The following is an 18598-nucleotide window of genomic DNA, read 5'->3' on the forward strand; positions in this document are numbered from 1 at the left end:
TCAGATAGGTCACCTGTGCTCTGTCAGGGAGACAACGGGGCCGCCCCTGTGTGAGCCCGGGTGGGGACAGATGCCTCATTACCCATTCAGCTACGCAGGGGGGCCGCGAGCCGCCCGGGCCCCCACAGCACGGCGTTCAGTTTCCAGCCGCGACAACGCATTGCAACCGCGGGACCCGTCGCCGAGCGAGGGGGCCCCCGGTGCCGGTCTCATCATTTCTGACCTCGGCGAGCGCAGGTCGCTGGCAGAGTCACATTAATGTTTCAGAGGGCCCAAAGGTCCCCCCGTCAGCGGGCGCTAACAGCAGCATTGTGCCGACGGCCCCTGGCTCCGGGCGTAACACGGCACCCATTCCTGTGTTGGCCGCTACACGGGCGCGCACACACACACACACACACACACACACACACACACACACACACACACACACACACACACACACACACACACACACACACACACACACACACACACACACACACACACGTCCTCTGAAGCCTAGGCTTCTTGAGAGGAAGAGAGGATTGTGTGAGCAAGAGAAAGGGAATTCAAGTCGCATTACTTTTTTGCTGACCCTTACCGAATTATTGTATGAAATACGTGAAACATTGCCAAACGACAATGTTTAGCAGTGTGTTTCTTCCTTATGGCAGCAGCAGTTTAATGAGAAATAACTGAAAGGGATTAATTAGCAGTTATCCGTGAAGGGACTTTGGGGTGGAACAGATAACCGCATGGAGCTGAAGATGGCGTTTTAACTCAAACCGCCCGTGTTTCTAAATTTGCTTTCTCATTAAACTGCAGGAAAAATATAATCTACTGGATTTGGCCTGAAAATGAAAAAATATCCTCAACAACAGACACATCACGATTTAGAGTAATTCTATCAAGAGATTTACCCCCTACTGTTATGACAATCATTATCAGGGATTGTTGAGGATCTAAAATATGTCAATAAAACAGAAACAGTTTGTTTGTCGTAATACAAAGAGACACCTGCTCCAGATTAAATGACATCACTTCAACATGGTGAGGAAAACAGCATAAACAAATACAAGGTAGGCCTAATACAAACTGCACTAACATAAATAAAGGATATCCTTTCTTTGTTTTGGTTGGTTGAATTTTGGGATGCAGGAATTTGTTATTATATTTAGGAAGTGTTGTCATACATAACTTTATAGCACGTTACAGGTCTAATTACCATAACTGTACAATTTAGCATAACTTGAAAAACTGAAGTCTACACTACAATGTCTTCTATCTACAACAAAAGGAAAAGACACCGATGTTGATAAAAGAGTATTATTTTATATCATAGCGAGTGTATGGAGATTTTTTCATTATTATGTATGTGTATTATACATATTATGTATTATCTTCACCCGATCTCAGTGTACACGTTCCTTTCAGCAGTTATAGTAGAGTTGCTGCCATCTAGTGGCCTTCCATATAATTAAACAAAAATTCTAAATAAATCATATAACAGGTTGCATGACTTGCTATCGCAAGATATAATTGCTCAAATGCATGTGAAGTCACACAAAAACATCAGTGTAGGTCTCAAGATCCAGAGGAGGGGTTTGGCCGATAAATATGCATTCATAGTACAAAAGAATGTCAAGGAATATGACAAATTAAAAGGTTACCCATATCAGGTGACCTATCATCTCTTACACAGCAGTCCTATTACCATAAGGCAGAACTCCTTGGGGGAGACGGCACAGAGCCTGGGCCAGAAACCAACAACAGAAAGGGCTACAGAGTTCTGCCTTGTTACGGTTAATGTACGTTATGGAGATTCCTAGCGAACAGAAACTTATTTAGACAAGGGGAAGAGCTTTCTTAAGGAGATTGTAATTAGTGTATTCGTACAGTGGCCAGTCTACATGGTGTTGATTGAAACCCTTCATTGTTCAAAACAAATAGGAAGTGAAACACCTTGTTCGTCTAGATTTGTGCTGTTGTCAAGTTGAATTTGACAGAACTTCTACAAAAACATGTGCTTGCATGCATACCTTTAATTATTCCCTTGTCGAACAAGAGAACAATTCATTAGATTCAGAAACGAAGAGTACCCTTTCCGAAGAAGTCGTCATTCGTGTTTGGTTTCCTGCTTTTTGAGGCCGTATTTAAAGAGGTACACAAATAAAACACTGTTCACGGCACACTGGATCATACCAAAGTAGGGCACGCCGTAATTCTCATAGAGAAAGCCACCGATGGTCGGGGCGATGGTTCGAAGCAGAGACTGCGAAGAGGCGCACAGTCCCATCAAAGTGCCTGAAAAACAGAGCAGGAATCAGTTGGGAGAGCGACGCTTATAGGGCCCTTACATAGTCGACGCATCGCTACGCATACGCGTCCAAAAGGCTGCGCGACGCGACGCTCCGGCCGCCAAAGGGTAGACGGTACCGCTACTGCATCCTCTGCATGGTGATACGGAGTGTGGATACTGCATAATATAAACTAAAACCCTAACCCTAACTGGATTACATGCAGCCAGCCACTACTGTTTGGTTTTAAGGAGGACTATTTGCATATGTATGAATGCCAGACAGCTAGTCATTGATGTTATTTCTGATGTTTACCAAGCTGGACTGGATTAATTTATTATAACTACAGGGACGCTAGAGCCTAGAGAAGCCACACGCAGACGCAATTTGCTTGGAAGCAGGCGAGTATAAATGTGCCAATAACAACATGATGCCGTTCAAACAAATACAAGAGATCCTCCTGGAAGTCCCTGAACCACACGAGAACTCACCAGTATCAGAGGAGGGGACTGAGTTGGTGAGCATGCTGTCTGTGATGACGTTGAACAGGCAGAGGGAGAACACCATGGGGAAGACGATCAGGCAGAAGTGGAACACATTCTGCATGGCTGCCTGCAGATGGGAGATACATGTGGGAGACGCATTAAACGGAAATGGGCTGCAAGTGTATGTATCACATACACAATCAATTTCTGTGTGTGTGTGTGTGTGCGTGTGTGTGTGCAGGGCCGGTGCTGGCCGTTTCGGTGCCATACACGAGCGGGGGGGAGGGGAGCATCTTTTTATATATTAGGTAAAAACATCTAATTTGCCGAAATTGAGTGAACTAATTTATATATTTTTGTAATTCAATAATGTAAATATTTCTTTTTTCTTTTTTTACAAACCTTCATTTTTTTTAGGGTCCCCCCCAGGTACTTGGTGCCCTACGCACTCTGCCTACTCTGCGTATAGGGAGCGGTGGGCCTGTGTGTGTGTGTGTGTATGTGTGTGTGTGTGTGTTTCTCTACCTGGGCCAGTCCCACACTAGCACAGACTCCGATGGAGAATAGAAGCAGAGAGCCGTCTGAGTATCTGCTCGTTACCCGGCCGATCACAAAGCCCTGTATGACCTGAAGCAGACACAACAATATAAGGAACTACTAGTATATGCACTCCTACATTCTGAGTTCAGTTCACACAGACTCTAATCTGAAGGTTACCTCAGTCTGACTGGTTATACAAAGCGGTTATTTTTATTTTATATCATCATTTGCAAAAAAAACAGATCACAGGTTCAAATAAAAAATGAATCTTTATTTTCCCAAAAATATTTTGCACTTACCATTTGCGCGATGCCAAAGAAGGCCATCAGATAGCCCGATTGGGCGGGTTCCAACTTGAAGAAGTTCATCCCTATGATGCTAAACATCACCTGGAAGATAACTGAGCATCGAGAACAAAGGGTTTGGAATTTAGTATTGGAATGAGAGCAAAGTACGTCTATAGAATAGTTACATAAAGTCAGAATAGTTACACATGTAAATGTACGTTGTTCATTTGCAAGTGTGCAACAGGGATCACAGAAGAATATAAAGAGTTTGTGTTCATGGTGGGTACGTATGTTGTAGGTCCTGGCACTTAAAAATAGTACTTTGTGTAGGATCTTATTCTAGCCGTCTTTTTTGTACACAGGGAAGGGGTTTACCTAACATTTCTTGTGCACTTGGATCTCACCTGATGGTAATCCTGATATGATCTTAATGAGGAATATTCTGGTAATACCAGGGAACTTCAGAAGTCTGGTGATCTCTGCCAGACTAAATATAGACCTATTCCTCTGACCGTTCTCACCTGGGGGGGAAACAACAATAATTAATCCATTAACGTGAACTGTATACATTAGAAGTGCTTAACAATAAAAACGTAAAAAAATGATATTTTAGACACACATGTAATTAGTTATATATTACGTGCAAGTTCTTACGGTTAATGCTAGTAGATGGAGATTGAGGTTTAGTGCTTTTTGGGATAAACATTAGAACCAACAATAAAGTGAAGCTGCACCCAAATGCACCAACGTATGCAGTAATGGTCTCCCTGGGAAAACATTTGAAAAATAAATGAATTCAAATAAATCTGGGAAACTGTAAATAATTTGGCAAAGTTAGTTCAAATGTCTTTGGAACATGGGCTATGGCTTCTAAGAGCAGATAAAGTTTTAAAATCAGCTGTTAGTCTGCTGTGTTAATTGCTTTGCAAGCAAACTACCAGGTCCTCAGTAGCAGTTCAGGGTCAAACGCCTTGGTCAAAGTACTTTAAGCATCAGTGACTTGAGGCCTCAATATCGAAACTCTGCGAATCCACCTCAAACTCACCCAAACATGGTGTTCAGATTGCCCCCGATGGTGGAGCCAGCGATCATGCCGACGCCAAAACATATACCGATTTTAGACAGAGCGTTCGCACGATTCTCTGGTTCTGTGAGGTCGGCCAACACCATCTGGGACCCTGGAATGGAAACACGGCAAACAAGGTTTGATAATCTTGAAATCGTTTTCTATTTAGACGAAACCACGAATTAGGGGTTTGAGGTTCTTTGTGGATGAAAGAAAACCATGAAGAAAAGGACACTGCCACTTACCAGGTAACACGTGCATGAAGAACACAGGTAGTTTATGCATGAACAGCATGGCCGGGGTATCTGCGATGGCCAGCAACAGGAAAAACACGATGGAAGCCACACAGGAGAGGGACAAGGCCGCCCGGGCCCCGAAGACATCTCCAAATCTGCCAATCACATAGGACAGTATTCATCAATAGAACAAATCACAAATGACAAGCACATCACCACCATACTTCCTATGGTTCGGCAGCAAAGATATTCCTTCCATAATGTATTTTAGTTATTTCAACTACTAGGCAGCAGAGAGAGAGGTCATGTTTCCCGAAGCTCCGCTAGGCATTGGAAAAAACTACTTAATTCATCCTTCAATTCTACTTTATTTTATTTTATTTATTATTATATTTAATACTTTACAATACATAGCATGTTTTTGCCACGGAGGCGAGCTGCGCATGCGTCTGCCACCGCCACCTCAAGCCAACAAGGGCCCATCTCACAGAAAGCAGATGAACAAGACACTCTGATCATACGAGACTCAACCATCAAGGATATAACCGGTAAGAAGATCAAAACATGCTACTTCCCAGATGTGATGGTTAGTGATATCAACCAGAAACTAGCCACAATCATATTGGAAAACCCCAAAATCTCACAGATTATTGTGCATGCAGGACTTAATGATATTCGAAAAGAACAGTCAGAACTTCTGAAGAGGGATTACACTGATCTATTGGATACACTGGACAAAATACACATTAAGTCATTCATCAGTGGACCCATACCAGCAGTTGACAGGGAAATAAACAGATTCAGTCGTCTACTTGCACTGAATACATGGCTTTCCAGAGTCTGCAATGAAAGAGGAAGGGGCTTTATTGACAATTTCAACTTATTCTGGGGGCGCAAATATCTTTTCAGAGCAGATGGCCTACACCCAAATAGGTGAGGCTCAAAACTGTTAAGGGACAATCTTCTCTTCTCGCTCTCCCACAAATCTCCAAGGTCTGACGCACAAGCCACAGTCAGCGCACAGGTTGAGAAGAAGCGAGACTACAGCCTCCCCGACACATCCACTCTGCCACTATCTGACACACAGATAGCAGACAGACCGCAGACCTTGAAGAGAGACAACAGCCCGCCCGACACCATGGACACCGTGCCATCCCCCATCGCTGATGCTGGCTTGGCGAGGAACGGCCACCCCCCTCCTCTGCACTCCCCCATCGACGATGACCTCCAGCCTCATCTCTCCCATAGCCACAACAACAACTCCAGCTCCACTGTCTCCTCCCTTTGCTATTTTCCAGCTGAATTTAAGAAACTGGAATATGTTGGCATCAAATTGTGTCAATGAGCATCGACACGTCATGGCCACAGGCTGATAACAGCCAAGCCCCCCCCCCCCTGTACTGATATTAGTCCTGAGTATTACTGAGACAGAAAAGGGTTCAGCCGTAGACACAGTATAAAGGAAGCTTCGCATAATCTGCTGAACCCAAGGTTGCCTGCGTCAAAACATGGCAACTTTTGCATTCTTGCTGTAACCACTAAGAGAGTAATCAAAGGGAAACTTAGACACACTGCTAACCTCACAAATCTCATACCTATTGCCTCCTAACCAAAAACAACCTTAAAGCCTATCAACAGCACCATCAGGATGGGACTACTTAATGTTAGGTCTCTTAATAACAAATCATTTTTAGTTCATTATTTTATTATCACCTCTAAACTGGATTTTATATTTTTAACTGAAACATGGCTCAACATCTACATGCTCCCACTAGGGCAAGTCATGCAAAATTACAATATTGACCATCATTGCTATGCTGATGACACGCAAATCTATGTATCGCTATCACCAAATGACTTTCGGCCCATAGATCTGCTGTGCCAGTGCATTGAGCAAGTGAAAGACTGGATGTGCCAAAATTTCCTTCAACTAAATGAGGACAAAACAGAGATAATTGTATTTGGTGCTAAAACTGAAAGGCTTAAAGTAACCCAACACCTTCACTCTCTGTCCCTGAAAACCTCTATCAAAGCCAGAAATCTAGCTCATGTGCACCGAAGACTTACAAAAACGTCTACATGCCTTTATCACTAGTAAGCTTGATTACTGCGATGGTCTCCTTACAGGCCTCCCAAAACAAACTAACTCCCAAAACACCAATTCTGAAATTGTTACATTGGCTTCCTGTGGGTCAGAGAATTGATTTTTAAAATCTTGTTGCTAACCTATGAATCCCTACATGGTTTAGGCCCAAAATATTTAACTGATATGCTTCCACTACATAAGCCTTCTAGAACACTAAGATCTTCTGAGACCAATCTGTTAATCATCCCCAGAGTAAACACGAAACATTGGAAAGCAGGATTTATTCAACAAATAGCTGGAATAAACTCCCTGAGGATTTAAGACTTGCCCCAACTCTGAGCACCTTTAAAACAAGATTGAAGACTTTTATGTTTGCTTAAGCTTTCTTCTAAATTTTTTCTAAAAAGCTTTTTTTTTACGTTGCCTTTATTTTCTATTAAAATGCCTTTTTAACTTTCCCTTTATTTTCTATTTTTACTAGAAAGATACATGATCTGATACCAGAGAGAAAGGATAAGGGTTTGAGAGCCAAGTTCTGTCTGGGTTAGAGTCCTAGAATCTGGGTTGGAGTCCCAGAGAAAGGACCAAGTTCCTTAGGTCGGATTGGAGTCCCAGAGAAAGACCTGAGTTCTGTCTGGGTTAGAGTCCCGACGTCTGTCTGGGTTGGAGTCCCAGAATAAGGCCTTTGGTTCGTGGTAAGAGTTCCTACGTGTGTCTGGGTTAGAGTCCTAGAATACGGGTTGGAGTCCCAGAGAAAGGACCAAGTTTCTTTTGGTCGGGTTGGAGTCCCGACGTGGGTACCAGAGAGACTGTTGATCTGATCTTTAATACATTGCAATTTCTATTTTACTAATTTCTTTGCATATGTTTTCTTTTACTTATCTATTATTTTATTTTATTGGATGACAATGTTTATATGTGAAGCACTTTGAGTCTGCCTTGTGTATGAAAAGTGCTATATAAATAAAGTCGCCTTGCCTTATGACTTACCTTCCACAGATTGGTCCACCAAGCAGCTGAATCACGCCAAAGACATCTCCAAATCTGCCCCGAAGACATCTCCAAATCTGCCAATCACATAGGACAGTATTCATCAATAGAACAAATCACAAATGACAAGCACATCACCACCATACTTCCTATGGTTCGGCAGCAAAGATATTCCTTCCATAATGTATTTTAGTTATTTCAACTACTAGGCAGCAGAGAGAGAGGTCATGTTTCCCGAAGCTCCGCTAGGCATTGGAAAAAACTACTTAATTCATCCTTCAATTCTACTTTATTTTATTTTATTTATTATTATATTTAATACTTTACAATACATAGCATGTTTTTGCCACGGAGGCGAGCTGCGCATGCGTCTGCCACCGCCACCTCAAGCCAACAAGGGCCCATCTCACAGAAAGCAGATGAACAAGACACTCTGATCATACGAGACTCAACCATCAAGGATATAACCGGTAAGAAGATCAAAACATGCTACTTCCCAGATGTGATGGTTAGTGATATCAACCAGAAACTAGCCACAATCATATTGGAAAACCCCAAAATCTCACAGATTATTGTGCATGCAGGACTTAATGATATTCGAAAAGAACAGTCAGAACTTCTGAAGAGGGATTACACTGATCTATTGGATACACTGGACAAAATACACATTAAGTCATTCATCAGTGGACCCATACCAGCAGTTGACAGGGAAATAAACAGATTCAGTCGTCTACTTGCACTGAATACATGGCTTTCCAGAGTCTGCAATGAAAGAGGAAGGGGCTTTATTGACAATTTCAACTTATTCTGGGGGCGCAAATATCTTTTCAGAGCAGATGGCCTACACCCAAATAGGTGAGGCTCAAAACTGTTAAGGGACAATCTTCTCTTCTCGCTCTCCCACAAATCTCCAAGGTCTGACGCACAAGCCACAGTCAGCGCACAGGTTGAGAAGAAGCGAGACTACAGCCTCCCCGACACATCCACTCTGCCACTATCTGACACACAGATAGCAGACAGACCGCAGACCTTGAAGAGAGACAACAGCCCGCCCGACACCATGGACACCGTGCCATCCCCCATCGCTGATGCTGGCTTGGCGAGGAACGGCCACCCCCCTCCTCTGCACTCCCCCATCGACGATGACCTCCAGCCTCATCTCTCCCATAGCCACAACAACAACTCCAGCTCCACTGTCTCCTCCCTTTGCTATTTTCCAGCTGAATTTAAGAAACTGGAATATGTTGGCATCAAATTGTGTCAATGAGCATCGACACGTCATGGCCACAGGCTGATAACAGCCAAGCCCCCCCCCCCCTGTACTGATATTAGTCCTGAGTATTACTGAGACAGAAAAGGGTTCAGCCGTAGACACAGTATAAAGGAAGCTTCGCATAATCTGCTGAACCCAAGGTTGCCTGCGTCAAAACATGGCAACTTTTGCATTCTTGCTGTAACCACTAAGAGAGTAATCAAAGGGAAACTTAGACACACTGCTAACCTCACAAATCTCATACCTATTGCCTCCTAACCAAAAACAACCTTAAAGCCTATCAACAGCACCATCAGGATGGGACTACTTAATGTTAGGTCTCTTAATAACAAATCATTTTTAGTTCATTATTTTATTATCACCTCTAAACTGGATTTTATATTTTTAACTGAAACATGGCTCAACATCTACATGCTCCCACTAGGGCAAGTCATGCAAAATTACAATATTGACCATCATTGCTATGCTGATGACACGCAAATCTATGTATCGCTATCACCAAATGACTTTCGGCCCATAGATCTGCTGTGCCAGTGCATTGAGCAAGTGAAAGACTGGATGTGCCAAAATTTCCTTCAACTAAATGAGGACAAAACAGAGATAATTGTATTTGGTGCTAAAACTGAAAGGCTTAAAGTAACCCAACACCTTCACTCTCTGTCCCTGAAAACCTCTATCAAAGCCAGAAATCTAGCTCATGTGCACCGAAGACTTACAAAAACGTCTACATGCCTTTATCACTAGTAAGCTTGATTACTGCGATGGTCTCCTTACAGGCCTCCCAAAACAAACTAACTCCCAAAACACCAATTCTGAAATTGTTACATTGGCTTCCTGTGGGTCAGAGAATTGATTTTTAAAATCTTGTTGCTAACCTATGAATCCCTACATGGTTTAGGCCCAAAATATTTAACTGATATGCTTCCACTACATAAGCCTTCTAGAACACTAAGATCTTCTGAGACCAATCTGTTAATCATCCCCAGAGTAAACACGAAACATTGGAAAGCAGGATTTATTCAACAAATAGCTGGAATAAACTCCCTGAGGATTTAAGACTTGCCCCAACTCTGAGCACCTTTAAAACAAGATTGAAGACTTTTATGTTTGCTTAAGCTTTCTTCTAAATTTTTTCTAAAAAGCTTTTTTTTTACGTTGCCTTTATTTTCTATTAAAATGCCTTTTTAACTTTCCCTTTATTTTCTATTTTTACTAGAAAGATACATGATCTGATACCAGAGAGAAAGGATAAGGGTTTGAGAGCCAAGTTCTGTCTGGGTTAGAGTCCTAGAATCTGGGTTGGAGTCCCAGAGAAAGGACCAAGTTCCTTAGGTCGGATTGGAGTCCCAGAGAAAGACCTGAGTTCTGTCTGGGTTAGAGTCCCGACGTCTGTCTGGGTTGGAGTCCCAGAATAAGGCCTTTGGTTCGTGGTAAGAGTTCCTACGTGTGTCTGGGTTAGAGTCCTAGAATACGGGTTGGAGTCCCAGAGAAAGGACCAAGTTTCTTTTGGTCGGGTTGGAGTCCCGACGTGGGTACCAGAGAGACTGTTGATCTGATCTTTAATACATTGCAATTTCTATTTTACTAATTTCTTTGCATATGTTTTCTTTTACTTATCTATTATTTTATTTTATTGGATGACAATGTTTATATGTGAAGCACTTTGAGTCTGCCTTGTGTATGAAAAGTGCTATATAAATAAAGTCGCCTTGCCTTATGACTTACCTTCCACAGATTGGTCCACCAAGCAGCTGAATCACGCCAACGGTGGTTTGCAAGTAGCCGAACCATAAGGTGTCAAAGTCGAGTTTCTTGGCCAAGTACTGAAGATTTAAACACAAACATACGATTGTAAACCATACTTAATTTGATTTGATTTTCTCAGTGTCACAATCTCAACAACTCTGTGCGTAATTAAACAGTCATAAATACAGATCATCATCAGTACAGATCAAGTGACCAAAACTCTTCATGTTTGGTAATGTGTGTTCTGTGCAGCCAAATGTTTGTACTTAAGCTTTACAAACTTAAAGACATTGGAGATCTATTGGAGATGGCTTAGGTCAGGAGGCAGAGCGGGATTGCCTTGTAACCGGTTGCCAGTTCGATCCCCGAACAAAACACCTAAACCTATCTGTTCCCGACCAGCTGGATGTCGCCTTGCATGTTGACTCCACCGTTGTATGAATGTGTCTATGTCCCTTTAGATAAAAACGTCTGCTAAACGCCCTAAATGTCGCACACTGTTATCGGCCATCATATCGACATTGTATAACCTCATAATAACTTACAGGAGTGACAGCGATCTGCACGAACATCCATGTAATGTCCAGTGCAACAATAATGTAGGTGACATTGATGATCTGAGCTCTGTTGGGGGAATTCGACCCTTTAGGTGGCGCAGAGTTTTCGAGTGTTTCCTTCTTCGCGTCGCCGAGTGTTTGTTCCATCTTTTCAGGAACGGAATCCCCGGTCTGCTCACTCTGCTTCCTTAAAGTTGGATAGACATGAAACCACAGGAAAGAGTGGTTCGGTTATGTTCAACGAGTTGCAGACGCATCGTAACATCGGAACTTTGGAACCTATGCCCAAAGGGGGCGTAGAGGGATTTTTCTAGCCTTTATTAAAGCTTTCTTTAACCAGGTAAAAGTCTAATTGAGATTAAGGGATGCGAGGCTATGATTGGGCATATGTGGTTATAATAACACACCCAAAACCTTGAAGTCTATTGGAATAGTAACAGATGACAAAGACATAACTAACAATAACACAATCAGTATCTTACATAGCAATCACAAATTGAGGCTTTTACTTTGAAGTCTAAAAATCCCGAACTCGGTCCCTCCTCCCGGATGTACCCTGAAGTCGTCGTCGCGTCATCATCCTGTGAATCGCGGTAGTGCTGCAAACAGAACAAGGTCCTCTTGTTTATTGTTTAACGTCAGCTCCGCTGGTTATGTCCACTCATCCAGAAGATGTCCAACACGCAGACCCTCACGCCGCACGTCTACTGGGCCCAGCGCCACGGGGACGTGCAGCTCCGGGTGGACCTCTGCGACGCTGAGGTGAGCTGCTGCAGGGATGATGATCCACTGAGGAGGTGTCACGGTGGTGTGCATGCCTCGGAGACAACGATGGTCTCGGATTGAAAGTGCACCAGGATGAACATAGAAATGCCAAAATGACCCCCATGAACAAATTCAGCATTCTTCAAGCCGGTGATATGTTGAAATATTCCTTGTTTATATTCAGTGATTTGTTTAAATATTCCTTCATTTGTTCGTCGGGGCCCCACGAACAAATTCAGCCAAGCCAGTTAATTTTTGTTTCTAATTCACCCAGCCGGTTTACAGTTCCTATCCAAAGCTGGACCGATAATTCCCTACACACGTGTATTTCCTTGTCTTGTATTTTAAAACGCAGCCCGGTCAAACCTGTTCTAACGTTGTGATCATTGTGTTTTCAGAATCTTGACATCTCCCTGCAAGAAAACACCCTTCATTTCAAAGGTATTGAATTACAGTCAATTATTTAGGTGACATAGGAGAGACCGGCATCATGCAAATGACATTGGAGGGAAACACATCACGCACAATGCTTTGACACACACTAATGTGCACACAAGCATAAAAGAGACTGTATATTCAAACTGTTCAGACTGTATATTCAAACATAACAACACCTTCTGCCTAATGCTTACCCTCTTCAAAACAGCCCAGGGCCATGGAGCCAAAGGCGACAATGAGTATCAGTTCACTTTGGAGTTCTTGGAGCCGGTCCTGCCTAAGGTAGCAAGTCTGTTATGTTTAAAGTCTATATTTGATTGAATAAATACGAACTGAATGGTAGCCTTTCATTTCCAACAAATATGTACTGAATGAGAGTCTTTCATTTTCAACAATCCCCCTTAAAATGCCCTCTGTTTATTATGAAGGCCAACACAATCTTAGATACATGGCTTATTTCTTTAAAATATGTATGTTGAGCTCCTAATGATTTTACATCCATTGTAAACAGTGTATGGACCTGGATGCAGGTCTTGTATTTATCGCTTGGTTTGTAAAGCAGGCAAAATATAAATATGGCCAATCCTCGTTTTCTTATACAACTTATTCCCCTCCCCCACGAGGTTCTCCACAAGTCTACCCAGCGCCAGGTAAACATTAAGGTCTTGAAGAAGGAGGAGGTCTGGTGGTCCAGGCTGACCCGACAGGAGAAGAAGCCCCTGTTTCTGGCCCCTGACTTCGACCGCTGGCAGGATGAGTCCGACGCGGAGAAGGAGCTCCACGAGAAGGTAGAGAGACTCAAGACTCACTTGCTCAGAGTTCACCTAGAGACTATTCATGGCCTCCTCGTCCCACCCCACTTCCTCCCTTATTGTATGTTATACGTTCTGGCAGTTAAGAATAGTACATGGCATCATACAGCATCTTATCCTAGCTATCTTTGTTGTGTACAAGGAATGGGTTAGCCTAACAATTGTTAGTGCTTGGCTTCTGGTCCTATGGACATCCTTACTGTTCTGACAGCAATATATTATATCTCTTTCTTCGGACCAATGTGCTTATTGTAAGTTGCTTTGGCTTCAGGGTTTGGATGTCATGCATCGATTGGGAAGGTGGGAGATGGGTTTACCTTTTGATCATCTCGATGAGAATCAGATGAGCAGAGTGCGATTTTTTTTAAACAATGATCCAGTAGTAATACTGGGAATACGACCACCATTGCTCTTCTATGCTCTTATGTTTTGCCTTGTCTTAACTTTCAGGAGGAGAAGAGGATAAACAAAATAAGTGTTGAGTCTAGAATTCGAAAAGACCGTAAGTATGTCATTGTGCTGTAATGTTGTGTCGCTGTTGTTTCGCTGTACAATCCATTGGGCGATTTATCATGCAGCTCTATTGTCATGAGAAACCCTCACCTGACTTCTGCTCTCTTCCCTCAGCCTACCTGGGTCTGAAGAAAGGCTATCTGTTCATGTACAACCTGGTGCAGTTCCTGGGCTTCTCATGGATCTTTGTCAACATGACCGTCCGGCTCTTCATACTGGGCCAAGGTTGGTGTGAAGCGCTTCTGATGACCGTTAATGGGCAGTAGGGTGTGCTGTATGTAGCAGGAACGCGGGTGTATGTATCAGCCAGAATGCCCTCGTAATGTCAGTCTGACTGACATTACGAGGGCATTCTGGCTGATATTGTAATATTGACCACATACACACATTATCGGAGTCAATGTGTGTAAGTGGTCGATATTACTATCACACATCTTTTGTGCTATTTATTGAATAATTTTGTCCTATGCGTATAAGGTGTATTAGTGTAAACCTTCGTAGCTCTAATAGCATATTGTTATTTATCACAAATAATGGTGTATTGACGCTTTTATAACAGTCTCTTGTGACTTCATGGGATAAAACGAGAGAAAGTACATTACAATTGCTCACATTCAACTTTTGCCTACTAATACGCGCACATAGTACGACGTTGGCGACATGGAATAAAACAGAGCAAAGGCACAATGCTGCACCATTGTTGGCTGAGGACAAAAGTGAAGAAAGGAAATGCACACAACACTACATATCAAGCCCTGTGCTGAGAGCCCATTCATTGAAACGCATTTAAATAATAGAATATGGAAAACCAGGCTAACAGATGCTGATTTGTGTTGCAAATGATTATTAGAGGTTGGCCCACCACATGCGATATGCTGTCTAATTATGTCTGGCTGGCGCCGCCCCAATCTCACCTGTTTTATCTCTCCAACTCTGTCCATCTGTCTGTCCATTCCGTCCTCTGTTTCTCTCGTCTCAGATTCATTCTATGACACATTCCACACCACGGCGGACATGATGTATTTTTGCCAGATGATGGCGGTGATCGAGATCATTAACCCTTTGTTGGGACTCGTTAAGACTGGCTTCTTTCCAGCCATGCTGCAGGTATGACTGATACTTAGAAAACGTTTATTACATTCACATTTACATTCAGGGCATTTAGAAGATGCTTTTATCAAAAGCGGCTTAAAATAAGTGCGTACATTTAGTGCCAGGACGTACAACATACAAACGTCATATTTTACAGGTTGAAAAAATATATTTTATTTTGGCGTGGGTGTTGTTCACTTCTAATGCCTCCCTCCTGCCTTTCCACAGGTGACGGGCAGAAACGTTATTCTCTTTGTCATCCTCGGCAGTCTGGAGCAGATGCAGAGCAAGTCCGTGGTGTTCTTTGTGTTCTACCTGTGGAGCACCATCGAGATCTTCAGGTCCGCACTCCTGCCCACTCTCTCTCTCCCACTCGGGTGTATTCTTCAGTGTTGTGGCATCAGTGTACATGGGTTGCCGTGGCGACGTTAAATGAAAACAGCCCACCCGTGTTCATTTGTGGGAAATTTGCTTGTCCGGCCCATTAGGCTGTTGTCTGGCAGAGCCGGTGGGACAAAGGGGATTTAAATGTTAATCAAACATCGGAAATACAAAAAAAGAGATAATAATTCACACGATTTAGAATTCCTGAATCCATTTCCACACGGTGCACTCTTCAGACCCTCACCCTAGTGCCCCCTGTTAACCCCACTGTGTGTTATCTCCCATGCCTCAGGTACCCCTTCTACATGCTGGCCTGCATTGACACCGAGTGGAAGCTGTTGACCTGGGTGAGGTACACCATCTGGATCCCCCTCTACCCCATGGGAGTCGTAGCAGAAGGTAGGTTTGCCCTCAGGCCTCTTCTGATCAGCTGTTATATGTTGGTAATAAAAAAAAATATATATATATACCTGAATCCGATTATTACAGATCTGTACCTTTTCAGATGCAGTCTGAGGCAATGGAGAAGAAAGTAAATAGACTTAACTACATAAAGCAATGGAGAGTAGTAGCAGTGGTGATTCATCTGTCCATGATTCATTATGGGATAGGAGGTAAACCCCATCCTTAAATACCAAAAAAAAGTTTGTTTTTAAACCGTTTATAACAGCAGGGTCCAGTGGTATTCTATAGGCTATTTATCGGCTATTTTTTTAATTGAAAAATTGATAAATCAACCAGGCTCCATTTTAAATAAGGACCATTGCAGTCCTAGTGTAGTTGACCGTGCAATGGCCATGTGTTAAAACATTTATTTCCAGGCGCCCTTTATAAATCTGTGAAATCCCCACTTGGTCTGGCAGGACCTTTAGCCTAGAGCTAAAGTGCTAAACATGTCCCCTTCTTGACCTTTTGAGGCGTAGTTTGTTAGTGAGTTGTGAAACGCACACTATCTCAGCTCTACCATCAGGAGGGATCGGTGGCCTTTTACCCACTGGCCATGAAGTGAGTGTCGAGGTGTCCCTGAGCAAGACACCTCGCCCCCTCACTTTTCCTGACGAGCTGGCTGTCGCATGGTCGACTCCCCCGTCGGTGTGTGAATGTGTGCATGAATGGGTGAATGTTAGGGCCTAAAAAAAATGTTTGTTCGGTTCCGGTTTCCGACCGACCCTGTCAATTTATGTGCGACCCAAATTATTTTATGAGTTAAAAAAAATAAAATAATAATAATAATCTTTTGATGCAAACTATTACGTTTTTGTGCAGCACCTCTGCATTCTGTACAAGCATGAGTGCATTCTCTTGTTTTTAAATGAAAACAACCTACCTATCATTCGCTGCCGCTGAAAAAAATAAAATAAAAAAATAAAATGAATTCCCTACCTACCCATGACCTCAACTGACAACCAACAGGAACTTTTTTTTTTTTTTAGAACTAGGCAGTATTGTCCGGCGCTTTGAGTGGCTACTGGTTGGGAAAAGCCCCATAGTTTCAGTCCATTTAAAAAATATATATGATGTTAAATCAACGTCCTGTATACGTGACTCATTTGGTTCGTGTGTCTCACCAGCGGTGGCTGTGATCCAGGCCATGCCCATCTTTGATGAGACCCGTCTGTACAGCCTGCCCCTCCCCAAGGCCCTGGGCCAGTCGCTGAGTTTCTCCTACACCTTGCAGGTCTACCTGATCATCATGTTCCTGGGTAAGTGGTTCTCTCGCTCTCCTTCTCACTCTTATCAACCCACCAACCACTTGCCTCCCACACCTGTCTATGTGCAGGAAGTCATAGAAAAAAGTCGCTCACCAGCTTCCGCAAAATACTCAAGACTCACTTGTTCAGAGTTCACCTAGACTCTGCATAGCCTCCTCCCTTACCCCCCCCCCCCCCCCCCCCCCCCCCCCCCCCCACACACACACACACACTAACACAGACACAGACACTTAAAATATAGTACTTAGCATTGTGTAGCATCTTATCCTAGCTATCTTATTTGTATGCAGGGAATGGGTTAACCTAACAATTGTTAGTGCTCGGCACTTCTCTATAAACATCCTTACTGTTCCGACAGCGATATATTGTTGTTTCTCTTTCTTGTGACAAATGTACTTTGGATAAAAGCGTCCCTGAATGTCAATGTGAATGTAAAATAAAGACTCACCCTGTGTTGTTGTTTTTTTGTCACTCTCCCCAGGTCTTTTCGTTAACTTCCGACACCTCTACAAGCAGAGGAAAAGGCGATTCCGCTCCAGGAAGAGGAAAGCTATCTAGCCACAACATTCTGCTGAAAGACAGAATGGCCCTTCTCTGTCCTGTTTCTTTTGTTTGTTCCATTTTAATTATTATTATTATTATTTTTGTGTGCCTCCCCTGCCTCCCCTGACTGCCTTTGAGCTTCTTACACCAACTGTCACACACGCGTTGTATTCCATCCTTCCCTACCGCCTAGTGAAGTGGCCGTTACCTGACTATTCCACTAGGGGGCGTGTTAGTTAACTCCATATCAAATCCTGCCAATCCCCGCTAATCATTTATTTAATTTGAGGGACTAAATGCTATTATCACATTAAATGACCACCAGTGTCCAGTTATTGAGATAAAAAGTGGTGCTTTTGATTATTATTATTGTGATAATGATGACATATTTGTACAATTCCCTAGTTTACCTATATGAAGTAAAAACTAATTTTACATACATGTTGCATGTTATTTGAATGTCAACGCCCATCATGACATTTGAAACAGGCCTCGGTTTTTTGGGACATAATGTGTAATGGTATTTTTATGAAGAAGCTTGAATAACTGGATTATGTTTATTGGCTTAGCCTATTGCATTTTATGGGTGTTCATGTCTAACAGGCTGAACGCTACTTGAAGATTCATAATGAGCCACCAACAACACCTCAAACACACGATTGTCAAACATTTTCGGTTGTTTTAATTTTTTTACCATTTGTTTGTAACGTCTCTTTTTACTATTTAAATAAAGCAGAATGATGAAGGAATTCTTCCAAGTGGTTTTAGGCTCCTTCTCTCTGCCATCACGCAGAATG

The 18598-nt window shown here is 42.8% G+C and overlaps 2 protein-coding genes across 2 annotated transcripts; one reads left to right on the forward strand and one right to left on the reverse strand.

The window, feature by feature from the left end:
- Window positions 1–1291: 1291 nt before the first annotated feature.
- slc67a1 (solute carrier family 67 member 1) lies at window positions 1292–11956 on the reverse strand. The gene is made up of 10 exons (XM_030377754.1): window positions 11531–11956; window positions 10965–11062; window positions 4900–5045; window positions 4634–4766; window positions 4243–4355; window positions 3993–4109; window positions 3601–3701; window positions 3287–3388; window positions 2768–2888; window positions 1292–2283 (listed from the first exon to the last, which is right to left on the reverse strand). The coding sequence occupies exons 1-10, from the start codon at window positions 11687–11689 to the stop codon at window positions 2096–2098; spliced, it is 1278 nt and encodes a 425-aa protein (XP_030233614.1). The 5' UTR covers window positions 11690–11956; the 3' UTR covers window positions 1292–2095.
- A 129-nt stretch (window positions 11957–12085) lies between these two features.
- Window positions 12086–18559, forward strand: LOC115559089 (very-long-chain (3R)-3-hydroxyacyl-CoA dehydratase). The gene is made up of 11 exons (XM_030377755.1): window positions 12086–12304; window positions 12706–12748; window positions 12954–13027; window positions 13369–13533; window positions 14008–14059; window positions 14185–14295; window positions 15050–15177; window positions 15391–15503; window positions 15839–15945; window positions 17118–17249; window positions 17740–18559. Exons 1-11 carry the CDS (start codon window positions 12215–12217, stop codon window positions 17814–17816), a joined length of 1092 nt encoding a protein of 363 aa, XP_030233615.1. The 5' UTR covers window positions 12086–12214; the 3' UTR covers window positions 17817–18559.
- The last annotated feature ends 39 nt before the right edge of the window (window positions 18560–18598 follow it).

Source organism: Gadus morhua, chromosome 14 (genome assembly GCF_902167405.1).
Source record: "Gadus morhua chromosome 14, gadMor3.0, whole genome shotgun sequence".
Taxonomy (NCBI): Eukaryota; Metazoa; Chordata; class Actinopteri; order Gadiformes; family Gadidae; genus Gadus; species Gadus morhua.

Excerpts from the sequence above, each read along its gene's own strand:
- slc67a1 (XM_030377754.1), bottom strand. The coding sequence starts at position 11,689 with ATGGAACAAACACTCGGCGACGCGAAGAAGGAAACACTCGAAAACTCT. Across the intron at positions 5,046-10,964 it reads GGTGGACCAATCTGTGGAAG|ATTTGGAGATGTCTTCGGGG; the intron begins GTAAGTCATAAG and ends TGTGATTGGCAG. Across the intron at positions 4,110-4,242 it reads TCCATCTACTAGCATTAACC|GTGAGAACGGTCAGAGGAAT; the intron begins GTAAGAACTTGC and ends TTTCCCCCCCAG.
- LOC115559089 (XM_030377755.1), top strand. The coding sequence starts at position 12,215 with ATGTCCAACACGCAGACCCTCACGCCGCACGTCTACTGGGCCCAGCGC. Across the intron at positions 13,028-13,368 it reads TGGAGCCGGTCCTGCCTAAG|GTTCTCCACAAGTCTACCCA; the intron begins GTAGCAAGTCTG and ends CTCCCCCACGAG. Across the intron at positions 14,296-15,049 it reads GCTCTTCATACTGGGCCAAG|ATTCATTCTATGACACATTC; the intron begins GTTGGTGTGAAG and ends CTCTCGTCTCAG.